The 20873-nt window shown below is 34.3% G+C and overlaps 5 protein-coding genes across 6 annotated transcripts; all 5 read right to left on the bottom strand.

The window, feature by feature from the left end:
• Positions 1 to 1072: 1072 nt before the first annotated feature.
• On the bottom strand, positions 1073 to 5480 carry LOC138310482 (transmembrane protein 79-like). Its single transcript, XM_069251710.1, has 2 exons — positions 5322 to 5480; positions 1073 to 2082 (listed from the first exon to the last, which is right to left on the bottom strand). Exon 2 carries the CDS (start codon positions 2058 to 2060, stop codon positions 1482 to 1484), a length of 579 nt encoding a protein of 192 aa, XP_069107811.1. The 5' UTR covers positions 2061 to 2082; positions 5322 to 5480; the 3' UTR covers positions 1073 to 1481.
• A 2274-nt stretch (positions 5481 to 7754) lies between these two features.
• LOC138310952 (transmembrane protein 79-like) lies at positions 7755 to 9606 on the bottom strand. Of its 2 annotated transcripts, none has more exons than XM_069252317.1 (2): positions 9401 to 9606; positions 7755 to 8353 (listed from the first exon to the last, which is right to left on the bottom strand). In XM_069252317.1, exon 2 carries the CDS (start codon positions 8335 to 8337, stop codon positions 7774 to 7776), a length of 564 nt encoding a protein of 187 aa, XP_069108418.1. In that variant the 5' UTR covers positions 8338 to 8353; positions 9401 to 9606; the 3' UTR covers positions 7755 to 7773. The 2 variants fall into 2 exon arrangements, with proteins under 2 accessions (XP_069108418.1, XP_069108419.1); XM_069252318.1 differs by lacking the exon at positions 9401 to 9606 and adding an exon at positions 9079 to 9386.
• An 841-nt stretch (positions 9607 to 10447) lies between these two features.
• On the bottom strand, positions 10448 to 12529 carry LOC138310524 (transmembrane protein 79-like). Its single transcript, XM_069251777.1, has 2 exons — positions 12253 to 12529; positions 10448 to 11137 (listed from the first exon to the last, which is right to left on the bottom strand). The coding sequence occupies exon 2, from the start codon at positions 11117 to 11119 to the stop codon at positions 10553 to 10555; it is 567 nt and encodes a 188-aa protein (XP_069107878.1). The 5' UTR covers positions 11120 to 11137; positions 12253 to 12529; the 3' UTR covers positions 10448 to 10552.
• Positions 12530 to 14553: 2024 nt separating this feature from the next.
• Positions 14554 to 15938, bottom strand: LOC138310606 (transmembrane protein 79-like). Its single transcript, XM_069251880.1, has 2 exons — positions 15820 to 15938; positions 14554 to 15154 (listed from the first exon to the last, which is right to left on the bottom strand). The coding sequence occupies exon 2, from the start codon at positions 15136 to 15138 to the stop codon at positions 14575 to 14577; it is 564 nt and encodes a 187-aa protein (XP_069107981.1). The 5' UTR covers positions 15139 to 15154; positions 15820 to 15938; the 3' UTR covers positions 14554 to 14574.
• Positions 15939 to 16061: 123 nt separating this feature from the next.
• Positions 16062 to 19902, bottom strand: LOC138310605 (transmembrane protein 79-like). Its single transcript, XM_069251879.1, has 2 exons — positions 19706 to 19902; positions 16062 to 18094 (listed from the first exon to the last, which is right to left on the bottom strand). Exon 2 carries the CDS (start codon positions 18073 to 18075, stop codon positions 17494 to 17496), a length of 582 nt encoding a protein of 193 aa, XP_069107980.1. The 5' UTR covers positions 18076 to 18094; positions 19706 to 19902; the 3' UTR covers positions 16062 to 17493.
• Between the last annotated feature and the right edge of the window lie 971 nt (positions 19903 to 20873).

Below are 20873 nucleotides of genomic sequence, written 5' to 3'. Positions count from 1 at the left end.
GAATTACGTTTTAAGTCTACTGGTCCAACAAGAATTTCGCGAGCTCAACCTTTTTAGGTTAAAATATGTACTAAACAATATACTTTAACAAAGCGAAATAAAAACTTGCACACTATTACTTTAGAGCGATTGATGTGAAAGAGTGGCGGCCCCAGGGATGTTGTTGGTGAATTAATGTCACATTTGCGTCTCTGAAATTATTTAAAGTTGGCGGTTCGTTTGCATATGTTGTATACTATGTTAAATAAATGTCCATTTTCTGTTTAATTCTGAGTTGTTTTGTATGGAAAGCACTGAGTAATGTAATTCGATCTATTCAATATATGTGTTGCGAATTAATCGACAGTAAAATCGTTTAAGAAAAAATAAACATCCAGTTATAAGTGACATTTGATATGCCGGAGTAACATGCAAAGCTATCTCGCACAGTTTCCTATATTTACTAGAAAGTTATTTTACATGGGCATGCGATGCACCTGACCGACATTTTACTCCTAACGTTAAATGTATTCCATAGTTTTGCCCACATTATTCGGGTAGCCCAAGGGAAGTAATTCGTGTAGAGAAACGGGAATGAGTTCAATAATACCATTCTATTAAACCTCTGTAAAGCCATTATTTCAACAAGATATCACTGCCTCCCCTCCTTTTAAAGATGCTCAAACGCCAACAGAGTATAAACAATGCATATCATTTAAACAACAACTTTTGTTTAGTCATGTATATACATGTATATGTCTAATTTACACAAAAATGCATATAAAAAAGTGTTGCACTTGCGCAATCACTACTTCATTCTAGATAGGCCATAGTGCCATGGAATTTTCTCGCAACGCAGTTAATTACTTTTTATAGTTTTATCTTGAAGTAAAATAAGAAGTTCAAACTTGTTCATGATCGTAATGGTGTAAAGTCAGTAACTTTTGTAAATGAAGAGAAATACGAATCCGTCTGATCCTATCGGTTTTTTTGTTTTTTTTTGACAAAGAAAAAAAAAGTTAACTGTGGAGCATCTTTAACTATATCTACATGTTTTGTCGATATGACATTATTTTAACAATAACAGTAGCCATTTGTGTATTATATTTTTAATTAATCAAATATTACAATTTACTTGTTTTTGTAAAACAAAGACTAGTGATTGTTATCACATCACGTAATATGGGATTTCAACATACAGCAAATTTAGCACCAACCATTCATACATATGAATACATATCAATCATACTCTCGTCTATCAATATTACCAATCAATTATCAGAGTTACAAAAACGTTAAGTTATAATTTTACAATCTACATACGAATACATTTCAGTCATTCTCTCTTTTATTTTTATTTTTTATCAATTATAAAAATAACAAAAACGTAAAGTTATCATATTACAATTTACATAAAAATACATTTCAGTAATTCTCTCTTTTTTATCTTTATTTTTGATCAATTATGAAAATAACAAAAACATAAAATTACAATATTACAATCACTTTCCGAAACCGTACCCAGGCCCATATACAGCGAAGCAGTAAATACAGTATCCGTACACTACCAATGTTGGTAAAAACGTAGAGCCGAACCCATAGGATCTCATCATTGGTTCTGTTTGATATCCAATTTTATAGATGATTCTAGCGACGACAAAAAGTACGACGAGAATAGGGATAACTTTCATCGACTCGGAAGTAAGGTAGGTACACAACACGATTTGTCCCACGAAATGAAACAGAAACTGTTCCAGTGTGTTCTGTAGAATGTTTTGTGGTAGCTTGGTCAAATTTTCCGCGTTCCCTTTGATGGGGTCAGCTGCAGCATCGCTTTGACCTCGTATCGCCATGACGCCCATCATCCCCATCAAAAGGGTTAAACCTCCGAACATCTGCCATCGCAAGGTGAATATAACCCTCTCAACCGCGGTCTCCATAGCCGGAAGTTGAAATGGAAAGAAACGGTAGGCAGCTACATAATAAGCAATTGTCAAAACAATCGTAGTTCTGAACCGGAAGTTAAAGTCAGACTTCCGCTTCTCAGACCAGGCCTTTGGTGGTGAACTCTTGGAAGACATTCTCTCTTTCGGGAACTGGTGCCTGTAAAGACCAAATAAAAATAGATCAATGCCTTATACTTTTATTAAAGATTTATTTATCCTTGCATTGTTGCAAGCAATATGATTACTAAGCAAAATATATATACTTATTCCTGAAAGGATCTGCCATCATCCCATTCTGGGTCACATTCTGATAATCGAAATACTCACTGTAAAATTGATTTTTTTCCAGCTAGCGACCTCTACTCAAATGTTTTGATGCGTCAATTTTACAGGTCATTAGAACGTGACCCCATATAGGATGTTGTCATAAACATAATGTACTGTATGAAACAGAGTGTGTCTGGGTGTGATTGTATGGGAGTGTAAGTATTTATTAAATATCAGCAGAAACTTAGCCGGACAGACAAATACGACAGACATTGTGTTTGACTGTTTTGGTAACAACAGCCACAGTTCTATATTAATGGCACAAACTATACTAACCTATAAATGTGTTATCCTAGGAGACGGAGCTGACCATGTTTTGGTAATAACAGCAGCAGTTCTATATTAATAGCACAAACTATACTAGCCTATAAATGTGTTATCTTAGGCAAAAAAATTATATGCATGTTTCAGGTTACATAACTGACAAAAATAGGGTAGATCGGTCGGGAATTTTTTTTTAGGAGAGGTGGGGGAGGGGTTGAGTTGCTTTATTACTACATTACAAAGTAGGCTGGCTAGTAGTATATTATTTCTCATTACCATAATTGAACTTTATCTGGATAAACTTAAAGCAAGCGTAAAAATCTAAATTGAAAACTTCACACACTACATTTTTGTTTTGAAAAAGTGTGATAAAATAGGTAGGGTCGGAGGTAAAAACTAGGGTAGGTAGGGGTACCTGAAACATACATTTGTTTTGGCCTTAGGAGACTGAGCTGACCAAGGTGCGATGGTGACGTGCTCCCATGAAAAGACTGTCCTCAAATAGTTCCGCTGTCAACTATACATCATATAATATCAAATATGATGTGATTTCCCACTTTTCTCACTGGTTCACATATGGCCACAGGTTCGATATATAGCATACCGACTCAGTGTTTCCATTTTTTAGAATAATCGAGTCAATATTACTTCAGTGACGTTATTTCCCATTTAAGGTTCTTGGGCGTGACGCCTTTAAGTTATCGTTCTTGTTGTAATTACTATATATAGACTAATTCTTTTAACATTTGTCAAACAACATACATACATGTACATGTATCCAATATAGAAATCATTGACCTTTGATTCGGTCTATATGCCATTATACGTGATTGATATAATCTAAAATAATGACCATACATTTTGTATGTACATGCACCTCAACAAAAATCCATCATTGACACATATTTTACCAATAGCGACCATATACACACGTTAGTTAAATGTTGATCTCTTATTGTTAGGCTGCTGATGTATTTATGTAAACTTTACCAATCTTACCGCGGTTGTGATATTTCTTACTGTGTCGGCTGTCAAGCTGGAAAATGACCCCTGTAAATGTTATGTATTTTATTCTTCCTCAGCATCGATTCTATTCACAGATATTCAAAGGAAAAAAAATCGTCAGATTGAGACAAGGAGTGTGCCTGATGTCTAAACCTACTGACATCGTAACATATTATTGTCAATGAGGTACATGTATTTTGGAATTGAAATATTCAAAAATGCTCCACCGCTGGCAAATGGTATTTTTTCACTATCAAAAACGGGAGCAAACAATTTAGGAATTTTCTTCAGTAACGAAAATCACTTACTTTACACCATTTTGAGCTTCTAATCAAAATTCAAGTTAAAAATATCAAAAAAAATAGTTAATTGCATCCCAAACAAAATTCTGTGGCATTATGCCCTATATGGAATGAAGTACTGATTGCGCATGCACCAAAGGCAAAATAAATTATTTTTTTCATTATTTTTTGTGTAAGTATGACACATATATACACGATTAAACACCAATTATTGTTCAAATAATGAATATCATTTATGCTTTGTCGGCGGTGGAGCATCTTTAAAAGAATTAACTAAAAGCATTGCACGAGATGTACTTTTATCCCCTTCAATTAACACTGTAATTTGTTTATTATTATCAATATTTAACCACTAAAACATGTTTTGTCTTTGGGCCATAAACCCGGACCACAACACACAGGTACGTAATATTTAATTCCATTTCATCATCTTTTTAATTTTACAGTTACAAGAACCTACAACCTGTAATATTCGACTATTATTGCGATATTCAACATTTCAGATTTATTGAATGCGTTTATTTGCCTTTGACTTTATACGTAAATGTACAAAGTTTAATTACATAATCCTCTACAATATCAGATAAATACTATCTATCTTATGATTAAAGTATATATCTGGTGAACAGGAGTAAAGACCAGCGTTCTATATTCTGACCTCATGACCTTGTTTAACCATGTTATCTATATACGTAAATCTTTGTTGGTGACGGAGGTAGCAAGCTTGGACTCGTATATTGATATTGATGTCAAATGTATTTACTATTGTTAAATACATGTTTGATAGTTCATATACTCAAAAATTAACTAGTTTGATATTTAAGACTAATTTTTATAATTCCGAATCCTTGGATGAATCATAGATCGCATATAATATTAATGCTTTATTTTACTACAGATGACCATTCTACGGCAGTTTGTGATAATGTGAATGGTTTCTTTACAAATGCGTTGATCGGTCAATACCCAGCGGGGTATTTACATTTCACACACAGTATAATACTGCCCATATAATAATGTGCTACACGTTCTATCGTCCTACATTTTGACCTTAGTATGCAAAACATTTTCACACGATACAGTATCGTTCAATGTAGGTATAACCATGTGAATTCATGTAAATGTCATAACAAAATGAACACCTTCCCTTCAAGTTGAGGTAAACTGTCTTCTGTTAAATTAAATTTGTGTTTTTTTTCGGCTGTGATTGTTTACAAAATATTGAAGTCCATTAATGGGTATTTTTCTCACATTAATATACATTATAGTCGACAATAATAAATTTTTTGGAGCCAAAAGATGTTTGGTGAACGTTCAGATTATATATTTCTAAAAGCATGCCAATACTGCATGAAATATTTTAGATTTCCATACAGATTATAAAAAATGTAATCTTCTTGTTGTGCTGACTTTTACACTAGCGACAGTTTGAATTTCTTTCGATTGCAAATATACGTTTAACAAGTATATATTAATACAAAATGATGTAAATAAATACCTCTGTAATTTGTACAGCAGTCAATGTACACTTGCTATGAAGACAGGCCTGAGATCCGTGTGGCTTCTCTGCCTACAGCGTCCTGAATGGTAACCTAAAGCTTCTCGTTGTATACTCGGTGTCAAGGACGTCGAGGAGCATATCTAACGTGTCAACGTAGGAAAACAGCTCATAACATTTCTCACACGCAGTAATGTGTGCAGATATATAAATGTGCTGCATTTAACCACTGCACACTTTTTAACGCATGCATATATTTATTTACTTTAAGCTGTCATAATTTAACTACGATCGTTATTTATGGACCGCTATGTGCCTTTCAAGGACGAGGTGTAAATCCAACGTGTCAGCATATATAGAGGGGAACAGTCTATACCAATGCTCATATACTAGTAATGTGTGTAGATGTATGAATGTGCTACATTTAACCACTGCACACTTTCCTGTCGTATACATATATTATTTACTTCAATCTCATTTGACTACGATCATTATTAATGGCCCACTACCTTTCCGAAAAAAGGCTAGGACTAACAATATATATGTATAATTCTGTAGAGTCGCAAAAGTTCTTAGCTTACCGTTAATACTACAGTTATCATTTTCATCTGAACGATTTAATGAAAATAAATCAAATTTTATCTATTATCTTTTGTTTCCAGCCGTCGTCTTAATTACTACGAATTAATTGACTATCATTCCACGAGACCGCACAACAGCGAAATGAATCTTAACTGTTAACATATATTATGCTGTTATTGTTTTAGGAAACTTTTAATATTTTTGTTTCGGAAAGGAAGTGGGCCTTTAAAACCATTCTTTACAAATAAATATTTTTTACTAAATAAAACGCGAGAAGTAAACTCTAGATTTTGTGCTATAATCCCACAATATACGAAGGAAACATTGCTTTAAAATTGTTAACAACATATAAACATTCTCAAATTTAATCCTTATAATTCAATAAAATCCTGGCAAATTCAATATCGCCAAACCAGCCAAAACGTAACAAATATCTCAAACTTTATTTTATGAAATTATGACAAGGATTTTTAAGTCAATGACAAAAATGATTGTTACAAGCAAAATTGAATGATTTTATTATACGTTATTTTCCGGTTTATTTGTATCATGAGTAGGAATACTGTATTTATTTGGTTTAAGTGGGAAGTCGGTTTAGCTGTTTTAAAAACTTGCCTTATCTAGTGTTATTTTACATTTATATTCTTTGACATGAAATTTTTTCTTCCGTAATATATTAAAACCATCAGGTTTAATGAATTAAGCTGTGGAAATCATTAAAATGGACAAGCATTTAAGATGACGTATAAACATTAGTTACCACACAGAAATTATGCACTGAAATATTATTGATTTAATGCGTTATGTATGTATGTTTAAATGGAATTAAACATAGCTGCAGAAATTAATTTACAACTACAAATAACACTTTTAAAAATTTCAAATGAAATTTTAGACAACAACTTGGCTTCCTGGTCTTACCGTATGTTTACACATATGGCTGCACTGTAGATGTATATTTACAGTACTGTTAAAATCATTTTTAACTTTTATTTGTACGCGTAAAAAGAAAACCTATGCGTTGTATGTATGATTATGTTTCTAATAATGTCGATAATTTGTGGTGGTGCATGAAATATTAAAAGCTTTTCTTGATTCGTGAGTATGACAATCACGGCATTAATTACTTTAACAAACTATTCCATTTAATGTGGGCTGCAGTAAGTTCGGATAAAATCTTACTACGGCATGTCCCTCACCATTTAACATCACCGTTCCGTGAGCGGATGGGGTGTACTGTAAGGTGTCTCTGGATGTATCCTTCATTGAACGATTTTATAACATAGATAAGAGCTTTCACTATTACATTGTGACTGTACTTACAGCAGCCTCCCAAAACACACGAGATTTCAAAACGCACAACACAGTACACACAGATGCGGGTCGTCTTTGGATGATCTGTTTATAGCAATTAATTTTCACCTTTATTTGAATGGCCCACTACCTTTCCGAAACGGCTTTTATTTTTTAAAATGGGAATGTCAAACCCGATCGATTACTTTTTTTAAAAAAATTATAAATTACCGTTAATACTACACTCATTATCATCTTCCACAAAAATTAATTAACAGAAATAAAATGTTAATTTTTTTAACGCGGGTTGTCTTATGATTCCTGCCCTTATCCTAAATACCGCGCGGTTGTTTAATACTACTGTGCCAGACGGCAAAACAGCGGAATGAATCTCCACAATTATCATATATCACGGAGGAATTCTTGCATATGTTTGGTGTTGTTACCGCATCTTAGACCGATATATATTTTCTTATGTTCTTGATGTTTTTAAGAAACTTATAAATGTTGTTCCGGAAAGCTAGTGGACCTTTAAGTGATATAGAAACAAAACAAACAATTATTATTATTGTTCATTTTAATTTCCGAGGCCAAAACCAGCTCCGTAAAACACAAAGCAATACAAACAGTATACCCAAGTAACTACAGTTGGCAGAAATGTAGTGGAAAACCCGTATACTCTCATCATGGGGTCTATCTCATAGCAAACCTTGAAGACAACTCGAGCCACAACAAATAGTACCACTAGTAACGGTATAACCTTCATAGTCTCTGATGTGAGGTAAGTACACAGGACCATTTGGGCGACGAAATGAAACAAATATTGCTCTATTGTGTTTTGTAGGATGTTTCGTGCGAGCTGTGTTATTTCAACTCCTCGCTTATCTAACGGATTGGCTGCGCAATCATTTTTCTCACGAATATTTATCACCCAATGCAACGCCATAATTATGACAAAAGCGCCACAGACTTGCCATCTCAAGGTAAAAACAAGTCTGTCCAGGACGGTATCCAATACCGGAAGTTGAAATGGGAAGAATCTGTATCCAAGGAAGAAGTAAATGGTAGTCAACCCAGCAGCAGTCGTAAGTCTAAAGTAAAAATCAGAGGATCTCTTTGCAGTCCAATCGGAGGGCGCCATTGCTTCTGATTAATCGCTACAACACAGAAGAACTATCAAAATAAAACAGAAAAAACTAACCTTATGGTAAGTAATAGGACTATTGAATGTTAAATAAATATCAGTAGGTAAATGTGTCGCCATATAGACGTTTAATGCCAGATTTATTAAGAAATAATATGCTTACTAGTTTTACTTGTCATTGACTGCACTTTAAATGTTGAAACAACAATTACTGATTATCAAAGTGTCCCCTTCTTAGGTAAACTATAACAACAAACATTGATGTGTTCTAAGACTGTTATCTGGCACAAGCAGATCATACATTGTGTATATAAAGTACGGAAGCTTAAGATAAACCCCTCTTTATGATTTTGAATGAAAACAGAGATGGCTTCCAGTGTCGCAAATCTAAAGTATGCCATTCACTGGTTTTATTTAAAAGGCTATAGTGTAGATGGATTTTGCAGTTTGGACAATTTGTTATTTAGAGCAATATATGTTCTTACATTACCTGTATATATTTTCCTTCAGCGCGAGACCATACTACCAGTCTTTAGCCTAAATATATATTGATATTAGTTCTGGATCAAATGAGTTGCTCTACTTTCGGTTTACGACTGTTTTAACATTGACGGTTAGCCATGAATGAACCAGACAACTGACTTGATGTAACATGATCGTACAGCTTTAATACTAGCATTTTAACAATAACCCAACATCTTACTGCATGACTCGATGTTCGGATGTATCAAATCTTACCTTGAGTAGCGATAAGCAAAAATAATTCCAAATAGCTTCGCCTGATGGTCACCTCTCCCCAACGGAACGCTGTTTATATTTAGACTTCGGGCAAATTTTTTGCCTGTGTGTTTTGAGTTACCTGTGTATCAGGCCTTGGTGTATGTACATGTCAGCCATCACGACGTAAACAGATGAAGTTTAGACTTCATATTAAAAACCACTTTTGTAGATAATAATTGTACTATGTTTACCAAGACGTGTACAAGCTCATTTATATAAAATGATGGCTAACAATCTAAAAAAACTGGACACGTAATATGCATATGTAAACCATACATACCTTGGAGTCACTGTACAGTAGGACGATGTCGTCTGCTAAGCGTACGTGTGATCTTGATGCTAGTTTTCAGGATAGTGAACCCTCTATATACTGAAATGTTTTTAGCAAGAATTTCAAGAACGTCACCGATTTTTGTTTTTAAATAACTTATACGTTTGCTTGTCACAAGAAAGGGTCAATATATAGGACGGTACCGATTTCAATTTCTGAATATACCTTATACATGAGACGTTCATTTTGTCACAGAATATTTTGAATGAACTGGACTCATCTGATTGCATATACAAAATTGGCGTATTGTTTACATGCGGTAGTGGGTAGCCAATAATAGTCTTAGCATTCTGTCATCCTGTCACCAAATGATTCTTTGACCTAGTTTAAACAAAAAGCACGTGGAAGCTATACAATAAAGTCATTGGTGCAGTCATTGAATGAGGGTCCCATGTCACTAACACGTAGCCATGTTATTGTTGAGACGGGTGTATTAGTATAGGCCCAATCTAGCACTGCTTATATTTTTTCTTTATTGGTTCTCAATTTGAAGTTATCGTCAATTGAATGTGTTTCTAGGTTCAACTTGATCTCTTTGTATTCATTTTGAAAATGGTTGTATCATATTCACATGAACTAGTTGCTCTAACAAAATTTGATTCAAGTGACATCTTTGATTGAACATTGTCTTCATCTCCAAGTAATGAAAAATGCATGTTTTCCTGCAACATTGACACCTCTAATACGAGACAACGCTTCTATCTGCTGTATTCAATGTTAACTATCGGTATTAAATTAAGTAAGATTCTGATAAACTTATAAAGTTATACTGTATAACAGTTAAAAATTGTTTTACCGAAAAAGACAATTTACTAAGATTTTGAAATGTCCTGTCCTTGTCTGTGCATAATCTAAGATTTATATTTTCATCACCTTCTATAAATATGTATAATGTATGCAGATGCTTACTATACACAATGAAAAGTGAAAGGGTATTAATAAGATGATAACTGTTTAATACTTCAACATGTTTATGTATATATAATTATGATGTCATTTAAGTTGGAATATAAAAAACGTCATATCGTTTTGATAGAATCGAGTAATTTTATTGTCCAAAGTTTGGTATGCAATATATTCCCCTTTACCTTCCGATCAATATCAAAGGCCATACCCCGGTCCATATACCAGCATGCAGTATGTACAGTACGTATATGTGGCAATGGTTGGAAATAACGTCGGGATAAACCCATATATTCTTATCATTGGTTGAATTTGATAGGCGATTTTGTAGATAATTCTTGCGATAACAAAAAGTACCACGAGTAATGGAATAACTTTCATCGACTCTTCAGTGAGGTAGGTACACAGAACGATTTGCCCGATGAAATGAAAGATGAACTGTTCCAATGTGTTCTGTAGAATGTTCCTCGGAAGTTGTGTCAGGTGTTCCGCATTTCCATACACAGGATCAGCTGTTGCCTCGCTTTGAACTCGAACGACCATGACCCCTACCATCCCCATTAGCAAGGTCATTCCTCCAAAGATTTGCCACCGCAACGTGAAAATAACTCTGTCAAACACTGTATCCATCACGGGTAGATTGAAGGGGAAGAAATTATACCCGACAATGAAATAGACGATGGTTGTCGCCATGGAAACCTTAAACCGGAAGTTGTTAATAACCGATTTGTTGGATGATGGCGATGGTGTTTTCTCGGAAGCCATTCTGATTCTAGAGATTCCCTGTGTAAGAAAATGATAATGAGTTAATCAGCAGACCATTTATACGAATATGTTCTGCCTCATGACAAATGTCCTAATATGGTATAAAACTAAGTTTCACTATATAATTGAAGTAATCTCTGTGACAGTTCTTATTATGGCAACAGAATATAACTTTCCAATGCATGCAACCAAAGTCAGTTTGATCAACAGATGCGATATAGATTCATCAAGAAGTCAAGGCTAAAATTACTGATAAGTTAACAATACGAGCAAAAGAAAGTTATTTTTATTCATGCTGCTACTTTATTTGAGTCTTTGAATTTTAAATAAAGACAATCACACACACAATTTATCACATACATGAAAGACTGTCATTAATTTATTCTAGCTGTTAAAATTGTATTTCTTGGAATTTCAATCACCACAAACTGTCATAAGACATACAATGTGTGAATATGGATGTTTATGTGTATGATGGTTCAGATCCAAAAAAACATCAATTTACTACTGACATAGTGGTAAATGTCGCATGAAATATCAGACGGTCACAATACCACAAATACCACAACAGTCAAAGTAATGTGTCAGACTTTCGGGTGATATAGGAAATACATGTATAGATCGGCATAGATTTAGGAGCAGTTCGGAGACTTCCGATCTATTTTAAACGTGTACACGTTAAAAATCAATACTATAATTAAATTGCTTAATAGTTTTGTGAACAGAAACTTTACAAAAGTCGGTAAATATCGAAAGTTTTAAACTTAGAGAGGCGGAAAATACTTTTTCTATGCAAAAAAAAAAAGAAAAGCAAAAACAAAAAACAAAAACAAAACAAAAACAGCAAGTCACAGACCATACAACTTTATCAACTAGTCTGACTTACAATTGTATGTGATAGGGTACTTTTGATACATATATGAGCATAGTGTATGTATAGCCGACATGCCTGAGAAACTTCACTCTACATGTATATAGCGTTCTCAGTGCACTCAACACACTAATGAAATTATACTGTAAACATAAAAATGCACTCTAGTTTACATTTATAAACCATCTAACTACGTAATGTTAAGGAATAATGGATAACATATTATTTTTCATCAATCTTAAATGTCAGCAAAAAGACAAACCTGCAAGTATTTGATTGGAGCTCTCCTCGATTTTGTCCTAAATCGGCCTGACGTTCTTGTTATAAATGTCGGGTTGTATCGTATACAGGGCTATACTTTGTAAATAATGTTTAAGAACGTCGGTGAAGCGGATCATAGTTCTATGGTAGTTTTGATACGGATACTGTATTTGGAGCTGGCAATTCAGTTATAAAGGCCCTCAGCCCTTAGTACATGTACATGTATAATTCATATTTTGTTCCAAAGAAGCATATATAGAATAAGTATAACAAAGTGCATCAACATTTTGTGATAATATACAATATATTTAACCATAGATTGGGCATCTAATATGTTGGCCATTTTCAACCAACTAAATGCACATTTAATTTCATCCACATTGCAATATTGCCTGTAAATGTATGCCTCCACCATGCAATGATAGAGGAACATATTTCAGATACTGATCGTGATATTTTATTTGGAGACGCAACAACTAGCAAATAACCATAGTGCAATAATGTCTAGTTCTCTCATACCTACAGATGAAATACTGCCTGGTCAAGAGCAATACACTCATGTCGTCTGAGGCTGTATTGCATGGCTTCCCATGTAATAAAGCCTCGTGACGGCACAGCGTTTTCACAATTACTATTTTTTATGTGTAATTTTAGTCATTTTTTCGAGTAAAGTAATGTGTGCTGCAGTAAGTTTTGATAATATCTTTACTACCGCATGTTCCCCAGCATTTAACATCACCATTCATAACAATTGAAGCGTTTTCTCGACTGTGATCATAAATCAATGGAGGGGTTCGTACCTATAGAGCAATCCTCACTTTACAATCAAATAATCACCGTAACTTTTAAGAGATTATCTCAACGAGAATGCATAGATGAGCAAGGAGATTATACTTTAAATGTTGGATGGGTGTTTGTGTCACTTTTGTTTGTGATGCTTTCAATATACCGCCTTGTGTCGTATTGAGGTAGGCCTACTGTGTACTAGGCTAGAAATGTCGAAATTATTGTTGATGTATAAATTATTTAGTTCTTGTTTTCTGGAGGTTTCTGATATAGTGTATTTGCAGATTAATAATAAATAAAATAAAAATAAAGATAAATATGTAGGCCAAATAAGATTGATTATTCTATTTTGAAAGCGGCAATTGTTTGTATCCTTCGCCAGCATGATTCAAGTATGATTTCAGTTCCCTCGCCGAGACAAAAAGGAAACAAAGACCTAGAAACAAACCAATGGTACTCGATGCGATAAATTCATTATATAGTCAGTTACTGACCCCCTATAAAAGGCAAAGAGTGTCAGTAAGAAGTATGGGAGGCTGGTGCTACGCCCTCGCCCCTTGTAAATCGTACTGACCCTCTATGCCTTTATAGGGGTTCAGTAACTGCTTATATAACTAATATTATCGCACCTCGGACAGAAATGCCCCCAAATGATTGTATAAAATTAACTTAATTTGGTTTAATACTTCAATTTAAATGAAATACTTTTTTAAATGCGAGCTGATTCCTCTACGCTGGTTTGAAAGTCGATGATGCGGTGAAAGTCAAACTTACCGATTCAAGCGTTTTCTCGACTGTGATTATTAATAAATGAAGGGGTTCATAGACTAAAGATCAATCCTCACTCTACAATCAATTTATCGGCATGACCTTAATGATTTTATCTCAGAGAGAATGCAGAGATGATCAAGGAGATTACGCTTTAAATGTTTGTGTTACTTTTGTTTGTGATGCTTTAAGCCAGTTTGGTGTCGTATTGAGGTAGATCTAAGTTACTGTACACAAGGAATGTCGAAATAATTTTTGTTTTATAGATTATTTAATATTTGTTCTGCAGCTTCATTATACAGTATATTTGCAGATTCCGTAAAGAAATACATAAATAAACATGTAGGCCCAGAACACTTGTTTGTATTATCCTTCGCCAGCAAGTTTGATTTCAGATTCTTGACAAACTTACTAGTGAAAAAAGATATAATGAAACAAACCAATGGTCCTCGATGTGAAAAATCGCTATATAATCAGTTACTGACCCCCTATAAAGGCGTAGAAGATCAGTAAGAAGTATAGGAGACTCGGACTATTCTACGCCCAATATAAATCTTACTGACCCTCTATGCTTTTATAGGGGGTCAGTAACTGACTACATAACTAACGATAGGACGTTTACACATGAAAAACTAACCTATGATATCACAATATTGTCAAGATCATTACTGATTTTTGAAACTATACATTTGCTAACACACAAATTAATTATTCACCTTTATCTTAAGTGATAAAGAAGCAATACAAACAATTTTTATTATTGTTCATTTTAATTCCCGAGACCGTAACCAGCTCCGTAAGACACAAAACAATAGAAACAATAAAAACAGGAAACTAGAGTTGGTACCATTGTAGAGGAAAATCCATATACCCTCATCATGGGCTCTATCTCATAGCAAACCTTGAAGACAACTCGAGCCACAACAAATAGTATCACTAGTAATGGTATGGCTTTCATGGTTTCTGACGTTAGGTAGGTACACAGGACCATTTGGGCGACGAAATGAAACAAATATTGCTCGATTGTGTTTTGTAGGATGTTTCGTGCGACCTGTGTCATCTCAACTCCTCGTCTATTCAACGGATCGGCCGCACAATCATTTTTCTCACGAATATACATCACTCCTCGCATCGCCATAAACAGGACAAAAGCGCCACAGATTTGCCATCGCAAGGTGAAAACGAGTCTGTCTAGGACGGTATCCATTACCGGAAGTTGAAATGGGAAGAATCTGTATCCTAGCAAGAAGTAGAGGGTAGATAATCCAACACCAGTTGCACCTCTAAAGTAAAAATCAGAGGATCTTTTTGCAGTCCAATCGGAGGGCGCCATTGCTTCTGACTAATCGCTACAACACAGAAGAACTACAACAATAAAAGAGAAAAACAGACCTTATGGTACGTAAAATGAAAGTCAGTACTGATAATGGTTTAACATTTTTAGGAAAATGTCATGAGCTAGACGTTTCATGCAAGATTTATCAATATTGAATGAAAACATGCTTACTTTAAACACAACGAACGTTGATTGTAAGAGTTGTTTCCTTTTCTTAGCTAAACAAATGTCGACAATTATGAAGCAAGGGAGATAATTCCCACTTTATCATTATGAATGAAAACAAACATGGCGTCCCGTGGCCTGTTTGTCTGTCATAAATCTAAGATTTGATAGCCACTGTGTAGGTAGTTTTTGCAGTTTGGACAATGGGTTATTTAGAACAATATATGTTCTTGCTATATCTTTAAAGATTTTATATTTCCCTTCGGCATGTGTGACCAGTCTTCAACCTAAGTATCTATCATTATCTATTCTGGATTAAATAAGTTTTTCTACTCTCTGTTTACATTATTGACTGTTTACACATTGACGATAAGTCACGATATTACCAGACTTCTATCGTGATAAAACTATGCAGTACAGCTTTCATATGAGCATGTCAACCGCCTGTCAACAAATTAAATCACTACAGGACTATCATTATTATGTTTTAGTACATTTCGTATTACACCTTACCTTTAGTGTCGATATGCAAAAAATAATTTCAGGTAATATAATGACAGGTTTGCGTGAACGTACAAGTAGGTCTTGTGCTATCAAACGGACAAGGAGAAATAGAGACAACTGGTGAACGCTGTCTATATTTAGACTCGGGGCAAACATTTCGTTTGTGTGCGTAGAGTTATCTGTATACCAGAGTGTATATATAGGGGGCGGTCTACAGAAATCTCTCACTTCGTGTGTGAAGGGATGTCGAAGACCAGTGTATTTTGTAATCTCTTCTCAAAATTATACTTTTAAGTATTAAACAATAGTCCGGTTATTGGTCAATGATAACATCATACCTCAGTTAATTCAAAGATTACTTCTTTATATTTTCATTATAGTTTCATGTAATGTTTTGTTACGTAAAACTGTACACAACAATTAAAGATGCTCCACCGCCGACAGAGCATAAATGATATTCATCACTTGAACAATAATTGGTGTTTAATCGTGTATATATACTGTATGTCTAATTAACACAAAAAATAATATGAAATAATTTATTATGCCTTTGTTGCATGCGCAATCAGTACTTCAGTCCATATAGGATATAGTGCCACGGATTGTTTTCGGAATGCAAATTAATTGTTTTTATAATTCTAACTTGAAGTTAAATTAGAAGCATGTACATTCCAATGGTGTAAAGTAAGTAACTTTTGTAATTGAAGAAAAATACTAAAACGTCTGCTCCTGTTTTTGATAGTGAAAAAATACCATTTATCAGCGGTGGAGCATCTTTAACAGAGAGTTATATAAAACATTACTTTTTCATGATTCACGGATGCATATGACACACTGTACACTATATAAAAATGAACTTAAAGTGTCTTCATGCAAAATATTAGGTCTATACGTTGGGTCATAAGTCTTTAGAATTATTGATGCTATTATGTTTTCATTGTTCTAATTACTAATATTGATATTGTTAACAACTTTGTACAATATTGTGTGTCTTCGATAGTTTCAACATATTAAAAAAATAGTAAAGTCAAAGTCAAAATCTTCACCAGGTTATGGCATATATACGTTTAAACTTCATTTAGTTGTCATGAATAACAGAATTCTGATATTGGTTCAAAGATTTTCTTTTTCAATCACAGTTTCATGAAATGCATTGTTACGTAGAACGCCATTATACACATCATTTAAAAGAGTGAAACAAAAACCTACTTTTTACATGGTTTGCTGATGCGTATGATATAATGTATTCAATACATTTATGGCATTGATACATCTTTATGCAAAATATTATGTTGATCCGTTTAATTCTACACAATAGTTGGTGCTATTTTGTTATCAATATTATGTTCTCACCCAATGACTGATATGGACTGTGATTGCTATAACATTTCGTACATACATAAAAAATGTGACAATTATCGTATACCAACAATCATACAGTCATATAAACATTTAAACCATTAATCCCATTAATTATAATAAATATACCGCAGTCTCCCAAAATACACCAACATTCACACACGCAACACATTGTATACATGGGAGTACATCCGTAAATGGCCATCGTCACAACCAACTCAACAGCTTCCAAAGCCACATTCAGTTCTTTTTGTATTGTCTGGAAAACAGTTTTATATTTAGTTTCCATGTCACTTCAAGTTCTGGAAAAAAACCTTAGTTTTTTCAGTTTTCAAATCCATATCCAGGTCCGTAGACTAACAAGCAATAAGTACAGTAAGCATATGTCGCGAAGGTCGGCAAAACTGTAGGAGCGAATCCATAGAGCCTCAGGGACGAATCCTTCTGATACGTAAATTTAAAGACAATTCTGCCGACGACGAACAGAGCGACAAGTAACGGTATAGCCTTCATTGATTCTGAGGAGAGAAATGTACAGAGGACCATCTGGCCGATGAAATGCATTAGATATTGCTCCAGCGTGTTTTGAAATATGTTCTTTGAGACCTCTGTAAGGTGTTCTGCGTTACCCTTAATCGGGTCCGCTGTAGCATCGCTCTGACCTCTCACAAATATGACCCCCATCATCCCCATGATCAATGTAAAACCTCCAAATAGTTGTAATCGAAACGTGAAGACTAGTCTCTTCAATAGCGTGTCCATTACCGGAAGTCGAAATGGGAAGAAATAATATCCAACGAAGAAATAAATAAGGATCGAAGAAATGATAACTTTCTTCCGGAACTTTATATCTGCCTTTAGTTTGTCTGACAATCCCTTTTGTGGCATATCCTCCTTGGAACCCATTTTATCTTTTTATCAATTTCTAAAAATAGAAAAAAAATAGATTATGGATATGCATTTACGATTTAAACTATTACATTGTGTACCTTCTTTTTTATCTATTTAGCTCGAGAGATATGATGGTTAAAGCGGTGAATATATTGTCCTTGCGGGGACCACATCCCCGTGTTAGACCATCACTTCAATAATTTAAAATGTCCCCTCTAAAATAAATATGTTATTGTGTAAATGATATCAAAACATCGATCAACACATTTCTATAAACATTAATGTTCCCAGTCGATTTCATAGAGGATAAGACAACATCCCATCAGGGGTCATATTCTGTTCAACTTTATCCTCCTTTACATCAGTTAAGACGCGTTTGTCCTACCTAGCTATATCAATTGAAAACGACACATCATTACAGCATGCATATATATGTAGATATGCTGCATGCTTTGGACAACCTGACTGCATTTCTCCCAAACTATGTCGTCCTTGTCTCAAGAAATGTGTAGGCAATCATTCAGCTGATTAAATGGTCACCGAACATGAACCTTACTGGAATGTCAAATCTTCTATGAATAATGGTGAGAATAATGGTATAAATTTTTTAATCAGATTTTGATACATGCTTAATTAACAATATTAGATATGCCTCGATTTTCCATCATTCTCATTTACTAATACACTGTCACGTGGAGGGCGAAATTTCGTATATTGACTCGAGGTTACCATTTTTAAAAGCATATTGACCTCGATGTTCCCATTTTTGGAAACACCGAGTCAATATTCCCTATTGTGACGTCACTCCCAAGTCGATATTGCGATTATGACGTCAAAATATCCCGACTCCGAGTTCTCCGGGAAGATGTAATCGAGCCAGTCTCCATGCATTTATATATTGTTATTATCCTATCTAATGTAAAAATTAAAGGAACTTTGTTTCGGTCCACATGGTGTTATATCGCCCTTGTAGAATTTAAAATAATGACCTCGGGCTACGCCTTCGGTCATTTTTTATTCTACTCGGGCGATAAAACACCATATGGAATTAAACAAAATTGATATTTATGCATGCAAACATTGACTTTTACCAACATGTCTTTTTATATTTTCATTTGAGAGAATATTTTACTGCTATGCAAATGCTTAAAAGGCAATTGTTTTGATTTATAGAACGTAAATATGTTTAAAAGATAATCCATGAATAGCAAAGAAAAAAATATATTTACATTACATTACATTACATTGAGAAGTCGTTAATGAAGTCGGGCATATCCCCAATTGATTCAGGAACCAAAATCATCGACCACTACACATAATGAGAACGACACACATACACTCTAATATATAACCACACAAAGTGACACACGACACAAACACACATAATCTTATCACTGGATACAGAAATAGTGGCGAGAAGTCCAATGTTTACATTCTATAGTCTCTATATAAACATACAGTACACATGGCAGCCATCACGACGTGAACAAATAAAGTTTAGACTTCATATTAAAAACACTTTTGTAGATAATAAATGTACTATATGTTCACAAAGACGTGTACAAGATCATTAATATAAAATTATGGTATTCGTAAGTATCCAATCAAACTGAACACGTTATAAGTATATGCAAATAGTGTATACCTGGGAATCGCTGCACAGGAGGACGATGTCGTCTGCTAAGCGCGCGTGTGATCTGGATGCTAGTGTTCAGGATCGTGAACCCTCAATGTGTACTGAAATGTTTTCAAACGGGTGTATAAAAAGAATGTGTGAATTTCAAGGACTGTGTCGATTTCAATTTCTGAAAAGAGCTTGTACGTTTTCTTTGTCACAAGAAAGGGTCAATGTATAAGACGGTGCCTGATATAAGTGGTTTTATAAAAACTAGACTCATCTTATGTCATATAGACACTGTTTACATACGGGAGTAGGTAGACAATATGATTGTCTGGGCGTTCTATATCCTGACACCAAATGCTTCTATGACCTACTTTATACAAATCGTACGTGAGAGTTATTGGGTATACGTGTAGACAACTTTTACACTGCTTGTTATTTTTACTTTATTGGTTCGCAATTTGACGTTATCGTCAGTTAACTATCAGGTGTTTTTAGGTTCAACACGATCTATTTGCATTTATTCTGAAACTGATTGTATTATGTTTCATTTCACATGAACTAGTGTCACCATCAAATATTTTTTGTTTAAATGAATTCTTTTAGTTATCCTGGGCCCGGCACCATGAAGCTATTCTCAGACAGATTTTTTACTCAAATATATGATTTTACATAGGCTTCAGTAAAAAAATCTGTCTGAGGAAGTTTTATGGTGCCGGGCGCAGGTCTTTATCTCCAAACAAAGAACCACACATTGTTAGTTTTTGTGCAAGATGAAAAACCTTGTACATACACCAAACATCGATCCAAGTCCCTTATTAGTATTAAATTGAGAAATCGTAGAACATTTATATACTGTATAGGAATAGTTGCTGATATTTGCGGGAATTTAAATTTCGCTAAATTCGCGGGATCCAATCCAATTTGCAAATCTTAATACCTCCTGAAATTAATCAAAATTATGATTTTCGTATCAAAGTCTATGGTATGAATATGTGTTTAACGGCTACGCAGATAATTTGCGAAAATAAGGCCTCGCGAATAAGTTCCAAAATCGTGAAATTTTACACCCGCGAAATTTAACTACGTAGTACATACACTTATAACAGTCAAATGTTGCTTCACTGATAAAAAAAAATCCTAAAATTGCTCATAGTCTTGTCCTTGTCTGGAAATGATTGAAGATTTATAT

The sequence above is a fragment of the Argopecten irradians genome, chromosome 16, assembly GCF_041381155.1.
Source record: "Argopecten irradians isolate NY chromosome 16, Ai_NY, whole genome shotgun sequence".
NCBI classification, from domain to species: Eukaryota; Metazoa; Mollusca; class Bivalvia; order Pectinida; family Pectinidae; genus Argopecten; species Argopecten irradians.
This window is presented reverse-complemented; position numbering and strand designations above follow the sequence as displayed.

Excerpts from the sequence above, each read along its gene's own strand:
- LOC138310482 (XM_069251710.1), bottom strand. The coding sequence starts at position 2,060 with ATGTCTTCCAAGAGTTCACCACCAAAGGCCTGGTCTGAGAAGCGGAAG.
- LOC138310952 (XM_069252317.1), bottom strand. The coding sequence starts at position 8,337 with ATGGCGCCCTCCGATTGGACTGCAAAGAGATCCTCTGATTTTTACTTT.
- LOC138310524 (XM_069251777.1), bottom strand. The coding sequence starts at position 11,119 with ATGGCTTCCGAGAAAACACCATCGCCATCATCCAACAAATCGGTTATT.
- LOC138310606 (XM_069251880.1), bottom strand. The coding sequence starts at position 15,138 with ATGGCGCCCTCCGATTGGACTGCAAAAAGATCCTCTGATTTTTACTTT.
- LOC138310605 (XM_069251879.1), bottom strand. The coding sequence starts at position 18,075 with ATGGGTTCCAAGGAGGATATGCCACAAAAGGGATTGTCAGACAAACTA.